Below are 18808 nucleotides of genomic sequence, written 5' to 3'. Positions count from 1 at the left end.
TGCGTCTCTTTGACTTCAAGGGAGCTGCTGTCAGGCTTTTATATGGGCCTGGATTTGGCTCTGGGTTTACATATGTAAATGTTGTCTGGCTTTGTCCAATCAGGTTAGCTGTGCAGATGGTTATGTGGGTAGAGAGCAATCCAAATGATATCCAGTGAGTCTCAATCTGTTTGTCAGCTGACACATTGCTCTCACAATGATATACAGGGTTTTCCTTTCGCTTGGATCATACCTGCGTACCAATAGAACACTGTTTTCTGAGTATTCATCCAGCTTCAGGACAAACCTAAATGTATGTGGTCCAAAAGGAGTTCTCCAATAAATTAATGTTCACTAGGTATCTTCCACTGCCAAAATCATAAATAAACTGAATGCTTGCCTACCCTATAACAAAGGGGGAGTAACAGCCAGCATGCCAAGGGGGTTTGGGATGCTAGTGTAATTTTAGCAGGAGTGTCTGACATGTCTTAGATTTTTAATGAAATTGTTACTCTCTTTTCATGCTTCTGGGGCATAAAAGGGAAGTAATGGCATTGTTTTTTGATGTCTGAATGCCTGCTTTTTCTTCTCTTCTCTGCTCACCATATGAAATGGCAGACTTGTATGCAAGGTCTCCGAGCGCTCTGTCTGCACTAAGACGCCTCTAAGTCTACGGCATGTACAATGACTAGGGGAGAACCTTGTTTCTGTTCGGGAGTATATTAAGTGGAGCAGGGATCTTACTGTGATACAGCAGAGACCAGAGACAATATAGTTTGCAGCACATGACTATCATCTTCACTATTCTTTTCTTCAGTGCTGGGTTACATATTCAATGGAAATGTCCTTTTTATTGTAAACAAAGGAAAAGTCTTAAGAGTTGGAGTTTTGCTGCAAGGTTGTGCATATAGGATCAGCAACAGGCGCACAACACTGTGGAAAAATCCTAGTTAAAAGGCAGTACATGGACTCAAACTGATACTAAGTCTAACGAGGCAGAGACAGAGGAGTCAGCAAAGGCTCCAGCACTGATGGTTTCCAGGACAGTGTTTATTTTTGCACTATTATTTCTTTGATCCTTGAAAGTAGGTTGCTTAATATTTTAATAGACCTCTTCCATGACCACATTAGCATCCCAAGTGTCAGAATAAAAATGCTCTCTGTTTCTGCTTTCTTTTTCACGGAGACTTTAGATACTGTTTTTAAGGCTCTTCCAAAGGGAAGCAATGAGAGAAACTCTGGTATCCTTTCTTATTTGTATCTAGATGCAGTTAGACACCCCTGTCAAGATTCAGTTGTCTTTGTGTAACCCAGGCTGCCTGCCTTGAAGAGCTGAACATGTAGGAATTGCCCATCTGAATAAAACCCGAGATGTATCAAGACCATGCTCCTTTCTCTGTCAGTAATTAGTACCAGCTGAGAATTAAGAGCCATGCAGTAGCAGTTGTAGGGAAAATGTGCCCCTACAGTTAGGTTTCAGGTTGGTCTAGCAGAAGTTGGTTTAAGATCTAGAGTGTGTGGTTTAATATCCATTCCAAAATTTTTACTGTTGTGAATTGGAGAACCTCAGAATACTTGTGTTTATAAAATTGCATAGTCCCCTCCTTGGTTTTTTTTTGTTCCTCAGTTTCATGCGCTCACAAGCGCGCACGCACACACTCCAGTGAAAGCTGAGGTTCTGTCATATTCATTTATCTCCAGAAGCCAAGTCAAAGTAAAGTACCAGCTTCTGTTAAGAGAGCTTAATTTTCTTGAAGGCATCCAACAGAGATGGGTCTCAAGAAGAGAACTGATGGAGAAAAGGATTGTGGTTTTAGAGAAACAATAAGGGAGTGTATTTTATGAGTAGGAGGTGACACAGAAAGAGATTCAAGGATTGTTTTGTGTGGTAAATCAACCATCCAGCAGATAAATGTAGCCCTGCTGCTGGAGGGGAGGGTGTGCTGGGAGATGAGAAGTCAGGAGGCTGAATTCTGAAAGAATTTGAAGGTGAATCAAAGCTTAAAATGAATAGCAAGCCCAGGTTTGGCTTTGGGTTGACATAGAGGGGGCCAATGACAGGCTTCAGAGCCTATTGAAGGGAATGAAAACCTGCCCTGGGAATTCAGGGGTCTTTAAATAAGTCTTTCGAGAGGGGGTCAGAATGACATGAGAGGAAGAAGTAGTTAGCTGAGATGTTGCACAGATCCGAGGGGTGCAATATGATGGCAGATCCAACAGAGATGGAAGGTTACTATTGTCAATGTAAGAGATGAGAGGAGGCCAAGATGAGAGGTTTCAGCAGTTGGGCCCTAATTTTCTTTCATTTAGACAAATCTCCCAGTGATCTCAATGTACCAGCTCCTAATGATAGTCATTGGTTTAATCTGCTTGGATTATTGCTTGAGTAAGGACCCAATGAATATGACAAAAGAAGCTCAGATCTTGCACCAGTGAAAGAGAGGGATAACTTCCCTCAGTGGTTTGGTTTGATCCCAGTATTTGTATTTGGGCAGTGACAAAAGACCAACAATAGAAATTGGGATCTTGGAACTTCCACTAGATTAAATAAAAGTTCTAGGTCTAAATTGCATCAGCTGTTCTGAAATTCTCCATCTATCCCTGTTCTCTTGGTTTGCTTGTATAGACAATTTTTCTAGGCAAGAAAAATGGAGGTATCCCAGCCCTTCTTGCACATGCTAGGATTGTATTGCATGCAGTGCCCAGTCTGACAGGTTCCATAAGTGAGAACAACTACTTGGATAGGAAAATGTGTCATTTCTGGACTGGTTGGTTTACTGTTTAGCAACAGGCTGAACCAATAAAATTTTCTCTAACTGCAGAATGTTTTCCACAGATGTATGCAAGTAACAGGAATGAATGCCTTTTCATCCCTGGTTTTGAGGGTTACTGGCAAGGCTGTACCCTGAGGCAAATATTTTTTATCATATAGCATAAACTGAGTTGCTGTTACAGTCAGAAGGACCAAGTGTTCCTTAACAGTGTGTTTTTTGTTTTATACTGTAGTTACTTTTGATTAAGACTGTGCTACAGCAGAATTCCTAAATAGAAGTCTCCTGGTATCTCTGTCCATTAGACTAGAATATTATGTGGTATAGAGAAGCGGGATGCAGTAAAGGCTGCTTGTGCAAAATGGTTATTGAGAGAGCTGTATACTAAGTAGCACCACACTTTTTATTATAACTTAAATAATTTCTGTTGCAATAATACCTATTGCCTATATATCGGCAATATATTACCTATTGCCTATTGCCAACGTGGCACTGGCTCTAGTTGAGCCAGGGCCACATTGTGCTGGAAGCTGTACATGAATAAAGTGCCCAGCTGGTCCCTGCCCACTCATTTGTAATGCAAATGTAAAATACAAAAAACCAGGTAGAGACAGGCAGACCAGGGAGCAGAAGAAACCAATGGAGTACATGATGATCAGTGCCACAGACTTTATTTTCATTTGTTATTTGTAATGGATTATTTGTACACTGTTGTTTGACCCTGACTGATTAATGAGACACAGTTGATTAATGTATATTTGGATGCAGCCATCCCACTTACAAGATTTCTGTCCCTATAGCTGCTCAGTACAAATTAACTGAACACTTTTCAGAGGAGGCTCAAGAAACAATTGATTTGCTTTTAGGAAGGTGTGAAGAATAAATTCTTCCAGCAATATTTTCAATATTAGTCGAAGATTAAGGGCCACATTTCTAAAAGGCATCCCAGATGCACCTAAAAATAGAAGGCATTTACACTGATGGTGCATGAAACTGTTTTTGTGCTTGCATTTGGGCAGGTGAGCACTCTTAGACACTTGCATGGGCCAGTCATAAATCTGGCTCTAAAAACATGTTGGTGAAGAAAGGTAAGTAATCCAAGCTATTTCTTCTAATCCGGTCATTATCTATCAACCAAGCATATATACTTTTTAACAATATGCATTGAAATAAAACTCCCACTATTAGAAGCCCATTTAAGAAATACATTGCCTCATGTTTCTCCTCTTTATGCTACTTTTACTTGGTGTTACTCCATTGACTCCAAGTAGATTTAACTCCTGATTTCCAGTATAAATAAGAGGGAGAACATGCCTCTCAGCAGGAAGGGGGAAACAGACAAAAAATAAAAAACATTTTGCATTGCAAGGCAATGAGACTGACTTTCGCAAACCACTTCCTGTGGTATTCCCATGGGAGGGACAAAAGTTGTAACAACACTAATCACAGACCCTCGTCAAGCTAAGTAATATTTCTGTTGTTCTGTTCACCAGAAATACATATTTAGTGGGATGCTCAGTATTTTGCCTCTGAGTAATCAGGATCAAATCCATCCTAATTCTAGAAAGACCAAAAGTTCTTAGCATCTCGTGACTGCTTGGTGGCTTTTATGAAAGAGCAGGTTATTTTGCTTGGCTCACCAAGGATTAAATGGGTGTATAGACTGAGTTTGCAACAGTAGCCCCCCAGCCATATATCATTTCACCAACCTGTGGGTGTCATTTCTATGTCCGCTTTTCATTTCTACTAGTGAAAGTTTCCCCTGGGATTAGTTTGGATTTCCCAAATGGCAGTGTAGCTAGTAGCAAAGTTCACTCATTTATATTCTTCAGGTATAATAGTTCAACTTTATTCCATGTTTCAGCCTTTCCTGCAGTAAAAAAAAGTGTTTGGCACCCTCACTGTGATGTTTCTTAGCTGCTCTGTGCGCATACACACAACAAGCCATGAGGTTACATCATTTTGGCTGGTTGCTCATTTTGTTTTTTCTTGATAGAGAAGCAATGATAAACATTACTTCTAAATTTTTTGCCTTTACCATCAGACTTTAGAAAAGCTTATCCCATTCATACCTCTCATTGATTCTTACAAATTCCTGTAGCATTTTGCAGCAGTGACCCAAAAACACTGCTAGGCATGTGTAGAAGCTGTAGAGTTGTTTTTTTGTTTTTGTTTGTTTCTTGATATTATGGTTGAATATCTAAGTTGTTGCATTTATGACAGATGGACCAAAACTGCCCCCTGGTTAAAGTGAAACATGGAACCAAATTCAACCAGTTTTGAGTTTGTCAATCCAAAGCTCCTCCTGGGATCTGAACTGCTGAGAGCCTGGGGGACCCACGCATTGTGAAATGCTCCTGGTTTGAGGCTTCCCTGTTGAAGTTGAAGTTCAGCTAGTGAGACTTGACAGAACTGAAAACACTCTCTGCTTTACCTGTTACTGTTTTCTTCATATACATTTTGGGGGAGCAAAAGGAAGGCTTGCCTTGTAGTCATTACTCAAGCAAGGCTTCCAGTAATCCTGGCAAGACTCTTTGTGTCTGTATGAAGAATTCAAAAGAGTTGATTGTGCCTTTACTGGAGTCCATGGGAAAACTCCCATGGCAGCAAGATGAGGCTGCAAACAAGGACTGAAGGACTCGACCTTGCATTGAAACAAGTCCCTTTAAATCTCCGCTTTGCTGCTGCTTTGGGGTTTTTTGAGGATAAAGAGCAAGGGAAGTATGGTGCCAAGTAAATGGCTAACAATAAAGCTATATCTGACACAGCTGTTTGGACTGGAGTTGTTATGATTTCGTGTTGGGAAGAAAGGACACTTGAGAAGAAGAGCAGAAGGCTCGGGTGGTTGGATAACTGAGAGGCTAGTAAAGCTGGAGCAGATTTATTGTTACTGCAAAAAATGGCTCTTGCACACTGCCTTGGGTCTGTAAATGGTGATGAACTTTGTGACTTAATCCCTCAGGTTTTGCCAAATCTCTGTACTTGTCTCTGTTTTACAGAATGGAGGACAGACATGTCAAAGGCCATTTTTTTAGAGGAGTTCAGATCCTATTTATGTACCAACGTAGCTAGATTCTCTCTCTTCCTCCCCCCCTCCCAAAAAAAGACGACCTCAGCACATTAGGCAAGCATTGAAAATCTGACATCTAGTGCCATGATGAAAGATGCTGGGTTCTGAACACCCTGGGAGACTTTGACTTATTAGAGCTGTGGTCTCAGGACAGCTTGACCTTGCTGAACCCTTGAAAATTTAGCCCTGTGCTTTGATGAAAGCCTTGAGGAAGTCACTTACCTCTAGATCGCTCAGTCTGTCAAAGCCTGTCTTGTTCTAAGCACGGTTAAAAAGGAGAACCACTCAACATTACAGTAATGGATAGGGAGGAGAAGTAAAAGCCTTGTGAATGCCAAGGCTGTTGCTGTTACAGCATCAGCAAAATTGTGATGCCAATTTGCAAGGCTCTTTCCAACTTAGTGGCAAACAGTTCTTTCTACTGGGCGGTCTGAAAAAGCCACGGTCTAATTAATCGCCTAAGCAACTCAATACAGGATAGTTAAAACACACTACAAGGTGTTAGCATAAGTTTGGTTTCACTGTGCTCCAGTCCAGGGCTAGTATAGCACATCTTTGAATTGATTTTTGAAAAGATAGTGTAACCTCTCAACTCTTTATGCAAAATAAGGGAGGCCCAAAGGAAGGGTAAAGGACCTGCAACGGCCATTAGATGAACATCTTCTTGACTTATCAGATGTCTAGGAAAAAGAATGGATACCACTCGCAACTGGTATCCACCCAGCATTGACTCCTGTACACTCTACCCCCATTCAAATCACTTATGCTCATTTTGACTCAATTCAGGCATCTACAAAATGGGTATAATCATTTGTGTCTGTAATGCCAGGTGTATTCTTACAGTTGCTTGGTAATTGTAAAGCACTTAGAAAGTAGACCTGGCAGCAAACTAATAAAAACAAAGTGTTGTTACTGTGAAGTAGGGTAGGTATTTCTTAGCTGTTTGCTTGTATGAACACATATCCCCTGCCATTTGCAGGTACACTATCTAATCAGTGACCCCTCTTCCATGTAGCAATAAATAGATCCCGTCATGCTTGTTGCTGATCCCCTTTCCTAACTGAGGACCCCTGTAGTACAGGCCACAGTATATGGTCAATTATGTGCCTGCCACTTCATTTTGGGACCCTGTTCTGACCTCTGAGTGACATAATCTGGGACAGCTTGATTAAAGACAAAGATTCATTCTGGATTGATGTCTGTCTAACTGAGAGTAAAATCTGGCCCTTTTATTTCAAGGGACAAATGGGTTTATTTCAATCACCGGAAGCTGTGTTGAAACAAAATGTGAACTTTCTGATGCCATTGCATCTTGTGGTGTTCTTTGCTGGTGTGTGAATGTACGTGTGGGAAGGCTTCATGGAAAAAACTGCAATTTTAGATGTTTAGATTCTTGTTCCAAGGGGGCAGGGGAGAATTGAAACTGTACTTATGTGGGGAATTAAAAAACAGCGCGTAACTGAAAAAATTGCCAAAATCAGCTAAAACCTTAGGCCAACAGAACAACAATCACAAAATCAAACATTTAAACGAATGTAGTTTGTTGGCAGCTGTCATATGACTGAAACAATTGGATTTAGAGCTTAGCTCTGGCTAATGCTGCATTAAAAAAAAATGCATGACCTCACAGCATGGAAAATGACACAGTTTTATATAATGACCTACATACTCTATGTGCTTTGTGGCTGCTTCTCATTCTCAGTTGCTTCATTGTAGTAATAATAATAATCATCATCATAATAAAGCTTTTGTTCAGAGGTTTTTTGATGAGATAAGCCATGCTGGATTGAACCAATGACCCACCTGGTCTAATATTTTGTGTCTCTGTTAGTTGCCAGTATCATGCCTCAGGAGGAGGGTACAAAGAATCTGGAATAAGCTTTCTGACCTTCTCGGGCAAAGGCTGACACGTGGTCTTAGCGTGATAAAGGCCTTCAGGCAGTAATCTTAGTTCATATTATATGGTTAACAATAAGCTTACCTTTACCTGTTTGCCTACATACACAAATACTTCTGCTATGTTTGTCACCATAATATCAAGTGCCTCTTAGCTGTCTTCATAGAGAATAAATTATACTTGCTGACCACTGCTCAAGAAAAAAGTGTTTCTTTTTCATCTGAGATGCAGGAACCACACTTCACAGCCTGAGCTTGTCCATAAAGCATTTTACTCAGGAATTCTGGTAAATTTTACCCATAAGCTTTAAGTGCCTAGATCACTTAAACATTTCCAGAACAGTCATTCCAAATCTTGACTCGGAGGAAAATTGAGATTTGGTTCTGAGTATCTGTTTCAGAGAGAGTTAACCAGGTTGCCAAGCAAGCCTTTGGGGAAAAAAAAAACTTGGAGTTGGTTCCAGAAGCTACATCCTAAGTGTAGTATGACACCTAGCATGTGGCATGACAAGGCTTTCAAAATCTCAGGGAACAGAGCCATGACAACAAAAATATGTAAAATCCCTACATGTTCTCAGTCCTGGCTGTTATTTACACTTATAATGTATTACAATCCCGTTAGTGTTACAGGGTGGCAATGAACCTGGTTTAATTCCAAATTCAGATTTGAATTCCTCAAAAGTTTGAAGGCAGGTAGACATGGGATGTTGATTAGTTGAATGTAGTTTCCCCCCCTCAATGTCATTTAGCAGACACTGAGTTAAAACTTGGTATGTGCACAGTCTGATACTCACTCAAAGCAAAGAGGAATTTGTCTTGTAGAGATCAGTCTAATCTGAGACATGCTATAGCAAGTGGACTTTAGAAAAGAATGGAAGGTGCAGGAAAAGGCAGCCAGGACAACTGTGGTATATAATCACAAGGTTACATACCCAGAGAAAACCAGAAGACAACAGATGGGACTTCTTTTCTTAAATTGCTAAAGTACTTCTGAAATGCCCATTCTAGAAAAGCACAAAATGTGAATGACTTCAGTTACGTGAACCAACTATCTGTCGAAGCATTTTCAAAGATTAATCAAGTTAAATCTTAAGAGTAATTGGCTACATGTCATTGTCAGGGTTTTGTGTAGAGCTGCCTCCGAAGGTGCAGTCTACCTCCTTCCATTCTTCCCTCTGCTATGGAGAACTATGTTAGCCCAGTGTCTGCAAGTTGACAAAATAACATGAGAACCCCACTAGAGTCTTTATTTTGATGATTAGCTGTAACATTAACCTATTAAGATCCTGATCTCATGGAAGTCAAGGGCAAAATGGCCATTGGGGGGTTGGGTTTTGTTTTTTTAAGAACAGAGGTGGCCCTAGAATTAGTATAATTTACCTGCAGTCTGACACTGAGTTGGCAAGTAGGCCTAGCGGCACTATGCAAGGTTTCTGACAAAGTCAAAGAAGAAGAATAGAAGCAATACCAAGCTTTTTACTGAAGTGCTCAAAACAAAGTGAAAAATTAAGTTGATGAGTCAAGCATACGTTGTGGTTTGGCTTTGCATCACATTTGATCAGGGAAGTGATGTCACATCCCTAACAACCAGGCTGGAGTTGGGTTTTCCAGAAAAGAGATGTGCAAGAATAATGCTACTTACTTTCTCTATATTTGCATTTAAAGCTTACAAAATTGTTGACTCTCTCACAAAGCCTCTAGTGCTTGACAGTGTTACTACTCAAGGTTGAGATGTTCTTTTCCATTGTAATTGTCTATGGCTTCTTGTACATGCCACGGGGGTTTAATTCACCCTAAATTGAAACAGTGGGTTTTTAAAAACACCGTTTCAATTTAAGGAGAATTCAACTGAACTAAACCCCCATGGCATGTGCACAAAGGTGGGGGTCCAAATCTTACCTACCTCTTTGGCAGGGGTAGGGGAGAGGTGGGGAGTGAGCTGCCAGCAGGCAGAGTGGTCCCTGAGCTGCACAGGGGCCTCCCAGGTGGCACCCGCCTGCTGGCACCCAGCCTGGGCGGTCCTGGGGAGTACCACAGCCATGGAAGGAAGCACTGCCCGCCTGCCCCTCCCTGGGGAGGGAAGCAACAGGCCCCCACACAGCTCAGGCAAGAAGGCAGGCTCTGATCAGGCTTGCCACTTTTTTTTTTCTTTAGTGGAGCCTGCCTGCATGGGCTGCTGCCAGGTCCCACGGCCCCTGAGGTGCTCAGGGTCCCACCAAACCCCGAACACATTGGCTTCCAGAGCCCTGTGCACTGTTGCACTTTGTTAGGTAGCAAACTAAAACACCTCAGAGGTGTTTTATCTTGCTACATACCAAAGTCATTTCAAACGGAATATGCCGTTGAGCATGCAAACAGCAATGCCATTAAAGTGGAATACGCTGCCAAATGTGCAAACAGCAACGCCATTAAAGCGGTGCAGAAAGGCATTTAAGCCACTTTAAAAGCCAATTTTGTGGAGTGTACAAAGGCCGTATAAGTATAATCAATTGGATTGCAATGTAATTCAATATTTGCATAGGTGCTCACTGATTGTATTAAGACGCATACACTTTATGCATAGAAAGGTGCACGTGCTGCTGATTTGCTAGGTTAATCTCACTTTTCTCCTAGTTACCACAGTGTAAAGAGGAAAATTTCTGGTCCAGTCCCAATCCCATTAAACCCAATGGTAAGTCTCCCTGTGAATTCACTGATAGCAGAATTAAGGCCTAATTTGTGTTTGGTCCTTTACCAGACAGGAAGCCAAAAGCACTGAATTGTAGGCCTTTAATATCTTGCATTTCATTATCACTGGTACAATGCAAATGCTGGTTTAGATTTAAGACTATTTCCTTCCTTCAAAATGTACTTGAGCTGAAAGCTTTGCACCACGACCTGGTGAATAAACCAATGGAACCCACCCAAAACACTGCACAGTGACACAGATCAGCACAAATGCTGGTTTGTTTAGTGCTGTGTTAAGGGTCTAATGTAACAATCATATGTTATATCTGTTTACAGCCTTGAGTATTCGCATGGAGCATAAATTACAGTGTCCTTTATTTCAAAACTGAATGCAAGGGGAGATTTTTTTCCCTGTTCAAGGAAACACAACAGGAGTGTTATAGGTGGATTACCTAAAAAGATGGGCTGAACAGATGTATAACAATGTATTAAGCAAAGAAAAAATTAAAGCAACAGCATAACTGTGTATAATCAAACTAATATCCCCTGCAATAATTGTTTTCCCAGATCAGGAAGTGTCCTGCACCACTGGAATGAGATTTTTTATTTTGTGGAACATCTGGCCGACAAATTCATAAGGTAAGAAATGGTGGTCTGCAGATAACCAAACTGCTTCATGTGAGCCAAGAACTAGAGACTAGGCCTGTGCGAGGCAGCTGGTATTCGCTTCGGATTCGGCTGATTCAGGGGACAGCAGTTCGATTCGGTGATTCGAATTACTGTCCCGAATAGATTCAGCTGAATCGCCCAGGCCCATTCCCCTCCTGCCCCAGCTCCTGGCACTTTGAAAAAAAAAGCCCCGACTCACGGGGTGCCGCCAGGTGGTGGGGCAATCCCCACTGCCCCACGCTGTGTGGGGGGCTGCCCCTGACCCCTCTCTCATGCTCCCTCAGCCCCCCCCATGGCTGCCCTGTCTGCACCAGCTCCAGCACTTTAAGGAAAAAAACCCCTAAAACCACCACGCTCGCTGTTCCTGCTGGGCAGGGGGGGAAATCCCCACTGCCCTGCACCATGTGGGGGGCTCTGGATGAGCCCCCGAAGCCCTGAGGCCACTGCAGGAGCAATGAGTCCTGGGGTTTTTCTCTCTTTTTTTTTTTTTTTTTCTTAAAATGCCAGAGCTGGGGCAGGTAGAGCACCCATGGGGGAGCTGGGGGAGTGAGAAGGGGTTGGGGGGCTCATGACAGCCCCCCACACAGCATGGAGCAGTGGGGGGGCAGCAGGGATTGCCCTCTGCCCAGCAACACCCAGTGAGTAGGGTTTTTTTTTTAAAGCACTGGGAGCTGGGGTGGGCAGGACAGCCATGGCGGGGGCTGGGGGAGTGGGGCGGTGGGGCTGGGGGAGCAGGTATGGGTTAGGGGGCTGGCAGGGTTCCCCCCTCCCCAAGGTCCTCTCCCCACTTCTCCAGCCCCACCTCCCCTGTCCCCACTTATCAGCTCCAAGTCTGGTCGCAGCAGGGAGCTGCAGCCACCCAGGACTTTCTGAATCATCGAAGCTCTCTGAGTCTTTTCCGAAGATTTGGAGAGCTTCAGATCGATTTGGACCTTTTAACTGGTCTCCTGATTCGATTTGGATTCAGAGATTTGGCCCCCAAATCAGGCCGAATCTCCTCCATATTGAATCGGCACCTGAAGCCTCGCACAGCCCTACTAGAGACTGTATCCTCAACTGGTGTACAGATGTGTCTTGATGCACAACAACTGAAGAATTCACTATACATCTCTTTCTGGAGATGATTTGTGCTCTTGTTTTCCTGAAATTAATTGAAGTCTTTGCAGTGAGATTACTGGCTAAAAATGAGCAGGTTTTGGCCCAACTATCCTAGTCTCCAGGAGATGGACTAGATGAATAATTAGTCTTTTTTTATATCTCATTTCTACCTGTAGAAATACCTATAATTAATACTTCTAAGTCTGTTGCTTCCTGGGTGTATCTACATGTCACTGTATGGTGATGCTGCTATGGTGCTGTGCTTTAGTACTTCCTTTTGGGAGTACTAAAGGATTGCACAGTATGGGTGGTTACTGCACTGTGCGCGGGGTGCATGGGTAGATTTCGTTGCTACAGTGCTGTAGCAGTGCAATATACCCAGGGAGCACACCACAGCAGTGCACTATACCTGGGGAGCACACTGCTACATCGACGTAGCTGGCAATCACATGTAGAAACATGTGATTACTATGTCATATTAAAGCGGATGGGCAGGTTATGATGTAACTCCACCTTGGGGAGCAGTTTGCTTCTCCTGGGACTAGTTCAGCCCAGTATCTTTCTTGTGAGTGAAAAGACCTGTAGGAAAGTCCTTGGACCAGATGTCAAATGAATAAGTGTTGGAATGCAAATTAGTCTCCCCGCATTGCCACATGATATTGTGATCACCTGAATTCCTTCCTTCTTGTGTCTGTGGCATAATGGCATCATGGGAATCATGCCAACACAATTAGCATTCACTTCCCACAGCATTATAAAAGGAGATGATATGGCATAAAACTCCTATCTATTGATTCTAAGCCTCGCTGCCTATACCGTCATCCTTCTATGAAGCGATAGACATAGTAGCAGCTGCAGGGTCCCTGCTTTGGTTGGGTGAATGGTGTGCTAGGCACTATACATACATATGATGAGAGAGTCTTTACCCCAAAGTCATTCACTTTCCACTTTGTTCTCCTTTCCCAGCCCCCAGCTGAGGATGTCCTTTATTGTTTTCTCAACAAGAGGCTCCACTCTTATGAGGTTAACTGAAGACAGGTAAGAATTCTTGGGACGGTGACTCGTTTGTTTGTTTTTTTCACTATTCTCTTTTCCTCTGGCTAAGATTTTCTGGGAACAGCTTGGTAACTTCTTAGTAATTCTTCTCTTAATTGTTTCTGTCATGTGGCAGTGGTGCTAGACTTCTGGAGGCACAGACTGGCTGACAATTTTTCACTGAAATTTTTTTCCCCTAGTGGAAGGTGGCTGTTTTGACTTGACACAAGTTTTCATGGGGCACTTCCAGTCCCAAAGGGTATAATCTAGAAAACTGAAAACGTTTTTTTCCCCAAAAAGCCAGGACATAGGGGTTTTCTGATGAAAAGTCAAGATTATGTAATAACTCCCCCCTCCAGTTTCCAGCCACCCTGTGTAGAGGTCAGATAGGAAACCCTAGCCCTTGTTTGGGGTTTCAGTAGAGAAATGAAGGCTGGAAGGAGGGGTAACTGGAGAGGGAGAGGAAGCCAACCCTCCCCCTGTAAAGTCCTTAATTTCTTTTGTGATATCACAAGGTCCTTGTCCTCTTCCTACTAAGACATGCATAGTTTCCCCATAACCTGTCCTTCTGCTTTTAGTTTTCCCCCCATTTTCTTAGCTGTGTTCCTATTGTACAATTCGTCTCTTACTCCTCCTCTCAGCTTTGCACCATCATTTGTACTGTTTTTGGTTCTTGAAACCCTTTCCCCTTCTACTTACCAGCTCACGTGAATTTACCCTGCTTGAACCTGCCTCTTACAGAAATCTTCATTATGTGGATCTCTTTCTTTACCGTTCTCCTGATGCCTTCCTTAGTCTACTTAAAACTGTTGCCCCATGTCCTTATAGTGAGTTCTACTAGATGTGGTTGGATCTTGGATATTCTGTGCCAAAGAAGACTTTTGGCACTTGAGCAAAAGGAATGATCTCTTCACCACCAACAATAGTAGGCAATCTTTTTTATGTTGACTACTTGGTAGGGGTCTGGCTTTACAAGCATGTTCCAACTTGTCATGTCTCTGCTTTCCTCCTCTTTCTGAAATGGCAGGCTCTTCAGGGTAGAGGAGTGGTGTTGCTGGAAATTTGAAAAGTGTTGTTTAAAAGTTCAGTGTTGTACACTTAACCTCAGTAAAGTGATCCAGAATGCCATTGGGGGCTCAGAAGAGCAACCGAACAAGCAGGTCAGAGGAACTTGATTGGGAGTAGTTGTTATGAAGGTGATCTTTTCTCTGTGTGTAACTTCAAAAGCAAAAGGTATATGGGAATCCTGCCTTTTCAAAGAGTTGTGCACTTGCATGCTGAGAGTAGGAGAGACATGGGAAGGATACATGTAAGACTTAGTCTGGGATTTGTCATCAAAGTTGCCTAAGTAGTTTGGACATCTGGTTTCCATTTTGATCTCTCTAGGTAGTTTTGATGAAGTCACAGCCTCACACATGCTTAATTCTGTATTTTATGATTTTATTTGAGCATCTTGGAGCTTTTCATGGAGCAGAATCTCTGCTCTGAGGGGAGACTAAATGGTGAGAACAACCCATGCTTCTGTTTATTCATAGCATGGGAACTACCTTTACTCTCCTGTGAAATATCTATAGGTGGATCATTCACCATTTCAAAAAATGAACAGCAGCCAAAGTAACTTCTCTCCTTGTCCACCCCCAGACAGCCAGAACACAGAGCTGGCAGCGGGGTCCATAGCTAGCTCACCCCCAGAGGAAGCACCTGTGCTCCAGACTTTGAGTGTTAGCCAGGTCTGAGCTGTCTGAATTGCACATGTGAGGTGTTTGACTTGGAGTGTGTTGACAAGACAAAAAAGAAACAAGTCAAGGCAAGAGAGACCCTCCTCCCCCTCTAATTCCTCCCACTTCTGATTCCCTCATCTCTTCATGATAAAAGATGAGGAACTGGGTAGCTTCTGCTGTTGCTGCCAAAGGCCCTGTGTTTTGTTCCATAGGTCTCTAGGTTGCCTTTTTCAGGCCACTGTGCTTTGGATCCAGATTCTCGGCCTATTCCAAGTACTGCACTGAAGTGGGTGTTGAGCTGTATGAGTATTCACAGGTATTAGTAATGGATGTTACATTAATGCAAAACTTTCAAAAGAAGGTGATTCTAAACAAGGAGCTTTAAGGTAGACAAGGGATCTAGGTGGGTTACTGGACCAGACCACTTTTTAATTATAACGCTTCTAGGATGTTTTCTCATCATTCCCTTCTAGACCTAGATCTATTGTTCAATAAAAGGAGCAGGAATATTCTTATTGAATTCAAAGAGAGGTGGATCAGGTCCTTAAACACTACCATTTCCTCTCTTAACTTCATTGCCACGTGGAACAAAAAATATATGCAACATATGTGAGTGCTATATAAGTAGCATCTGTTTTACATATTGGGCTCTTATGAGATTGCATACAGGCATAGCTGTTAGAGTTGAATTTATAGGAAACTGGCTACTTTCCTGTGGTATAGTCTCCATGCATACCAGCCTAAAAAATGTCATTACAGTTGGCCCCCTTGGCGTAAAATGTACTCCCCTGCCATTTGCTGTAATACATGAGGATAATGAGAAAATGAATGGTATTTAATACATATATCAGAAGAAACACTAACCCCCTTCCTAATTGGCAAGGAGATTTTTGTAAGGCTACAGGTTACTTGTAAAAAGACATTACCCATGTATATGAAACGCATGCATTTATTTCTTTTCTCCATGGGTAATCTATAAACTCCCCACGCTGTCCTAGAAAAGATGTTCGCTCCAAGCAGGATAGAAGAGTGGCAGTAGCCAAAACTGAGATAGCAAGAGGCTGTAGGTCTTCTGTTTTAATTGACAGTGACAGATAGAAGTCTATAATTGGTAAAAGGTTTCTCGATTATTTTTAGCAAGGCAACCTGGGGTAATAGTTTAGTTTGGGAAGAGCATGCTGTCGTTGTAGTATACCATGCAGTATAGTATACATTACAAATGGAAGGACGACTGCTTACATGGGATGCTTTGCCTGTCAATCACCAGCAAAAGGATTTTATCAGTGAGAAGCTGTAAAGATCCAGGGCTGAAAGAACCTGAATCAGCCTGAAAAATGTCACTGAGGTGAGATGTTTGTTTAAAGGACAAGGGATCTTGTTCATAAGACCTGGCTTCCTGGACTTTCCATTTCATCCTCTCTCTTCTCTATCGTTGCTGAGGTGTCCGTTAGAGTTGGATCAAATTAATTTCTAGTTTAACCCCAAAGCTCCCTTAAAACAAATGGCATTACATCATGGAATACCTTTTAATATCTAAAATCAACCAGAATTTCTCAGTATCTAAGTTTTTTTTTCTATTGTGATTTCATTCTTCATATCCTATGTTCCTGTTGGCTTCTGGCTGGGACTAGCAGTGGAGGTATCATGATATCTAAGGAAGTATGTTCTGTTGATTTTGTTGACCTGAAGGTATCATTTTTGAGGCCTTGCTGGGCCCTGAGATTTGTGGAGGGGAGGAGAGAGCCTCTCTTTCTACCTGAAACTGAAAAACAGTAGTCCCTGATTTTTTGATTTTTTTAATTGTCCAGTCCAGGAAATATTCTAGAAGGCAAAGGTTGATGTGTGTAGGGCAATGCGGGTAAAAATGAATTCAGCCTCAAAGCCTAGAGTGTCAGTGTGGTCCAGCCAAGACTAATGTCTTTATCCAGTTCCCATGAAGATAGCATTAGTTCACTTAGAGATACTGCACTCTCGACAAGACTCTGTCTTGCTTTGAAAGGCACCGATGTCTGCAACTCAGTGAAACAGTGCAAGGCCCACCCCACTGAATTTGATCTGTCAGTATATCTAGGTGTCCAAAAGATTAAAAGAGACACTCTGAATCATGAAGCCTTTCCCATTAGCTCATTGTTCTTGAAGCTGGTTTGGACAAGAATTGAAGGGGTTGTATTCACATATCCTGGAGCCTGCAGGATGATTTTAGATTATCTATATCACTTTCATGGCTGTTTTGATTCAGTTTGTATCCTCATCCAACACAACTGAGGAAGAGCCAGATGCAAGTCAGCAGCTCCACATGTACATCTTGAGAATAGGCTGAGGTTATTAAGGGAATATGTGTTTAGAGAGGTATGTTTGCCAGAATACCAAACTAGGAGAGATTTTTCTGTTGTGATGCTTTCTCCAGGCTGTGGGAATATCAGTCGAGAGCAAATCCAGTCTGTCTTTCACACCCATAAAGAGAAACTCAGCCAAACATTCCCCTCTAACCTCATTTTTTTATTTTTAACAGGAGGCATTTAATTATTTTAGTTTTAACAGAAAGGCCTTAGCCAAAGTTTGCTTTCCTGTAGCACTTAAATGCTTGTTCCAATAATGTGTTGCTGATGGGATCTTTAGGTATAACATGCTAGCATTTCTTTTATTCACTTACAGTAAGTAGTATGCTCCTAATGGAGCTGTGGGACCTGGGATGATTCCCAAATGGGGGAGTTATCTATTTAGAATTGCTGCCCTAAAGGCAGGGATACCCAAAAGAGCAAAAGGAATTAAATACTCAGATTCAATTCCTTTGAGTTCTTTTGATAATCCCAAGTGCAACTGACTTGTTGAAAGTAGGAACCAGTCCATCTTCCACTATACCTACCTTCCACAATATAATGGAAAACCATTTGCTGCCATTTGGTTATTTTTTTAAAAAGTGGCTTTTTTCCCATTTGTCTCAACTGCTCTGAGCTATTGCCCGCTCTAAACTAGAGGTGGATGTGAGCTTTCATAGTCAGGTCCAGGTTTTAGCTTCTCTAAAATTACAGTGGGGTTTTTGATTGGTATCAGCTCCCTTTAAAATGCTTGTTTCAGGAATTTGTAATCTGAGTGCTTCCATCAGAAAATGCTCTTAAGTGTTAGTGAAAAATGATGATTAACTGGGTCATTTTCTTCCCTGCATGCACCCTGCCTTCTACATATCCATCTGTGTGCCACTTCCTGGCCAACTTTGACATCTGTAAATAGATCTAAGAGTGTGTCCATGTGAATCTTTCAGGGACCAGATACGGCAAGGCCTAGAAGAGCTGCAGAAGGTTCTGCCAGGGGGTGACACTTACATGCACGAAGGATTTGAAAGGGTAAATAGACCAATCTTAAATTGCATTTGCAGGGTCTTTGAGCAAAAGCAAAGGGATTAACCAAGCTTCCTGCCTTTCCATATGGGTAAGTGGCATCCTAAAGCAGAACAATTGATCGGTGGGTTCTGTAAGCAGGTGTTGCACCGATGAAGCTGGCAGAATTTGGGTTGGAATAACCTCAAGTTGTATCTTGCCATGTCCCTGCCTTCACTGCTGGGGACCTCACCTTCAGGAGCAGGAAGTGGGCATGTAACAGCTGAGCACTGGATGTGCAGCTCCAATTGGAGTTAAAGGGGGAGTAGAGCAACAAGAGACCCCAGGCCAGCATGGAGCCTTGATGCAGTGGGCAAGCTGCCCACCTGGAAGCCCTCTCTTCCTCTGGTCTTCCACTGCTGAAGACTAGATCAGGTCAAATGTTTGCATCTGAACTCCCCAAGGGTGTTTTTGTGTGTTGTTCCCACCTCCGCTACTTATCTTCTGAAGGATTGGGGAAGCGTTTATGTCCCACTGATGAAGATGACTTGAATTCCTGTATTACAGCACACTCCAGGCTGTGTA

At 42.4% G+C, this 18808-nt stretch overlaps 1 protein-coding gene across 2 annotated transcripts in view; it reads left to right on the top strand.

Moving 5' to 3' along the window:
• The window catches only part of ANTXR1 (ANTXR cell adhesion molecule 1), a 155151-nt gene that overhangs the window by 2601 nt on the left and 133742 nt on the right, over positions 1–18808 (top strand). For both annotated transcript variants that reach the window (XM_090051159.1, XM_090051158.1), the window contains exons 2-4: positions 10951–11022; positions 13117–13188; positions 18169–18250. In XM_090051159.1, the coding sequence (XP_089907285.1) occupies positions 13130–13188; positions 18169–18250 (141 nt within the window). In that variant the 5' untranslated portion in view covers positions 10951–11022; positions 13117–13129. The remainder of the gene's footprint in view (positions 1–10950; positions 11023–13116; positions 13189–18168; positions 18251–18808) is intronic.

This window comes from Crocodylus siamensis, chromosome 6, assembly GCF_052110815.1.
Source record: "Crocodylus siamensis isolate JL-2025a chromosome 6, ASM5211081v1, whole genome shotgun sequence".
Lineage (NCBI taxonomy): Eukaryota > Metazoa > Chordata > Crocodylia > Crocodylidae > Crocodylus > Crocodylus siamensis.
Note: the sequence above shows the minus strand (reverse complement) of the source record. Positions and strands in the feature narration are given on the sequence as shown.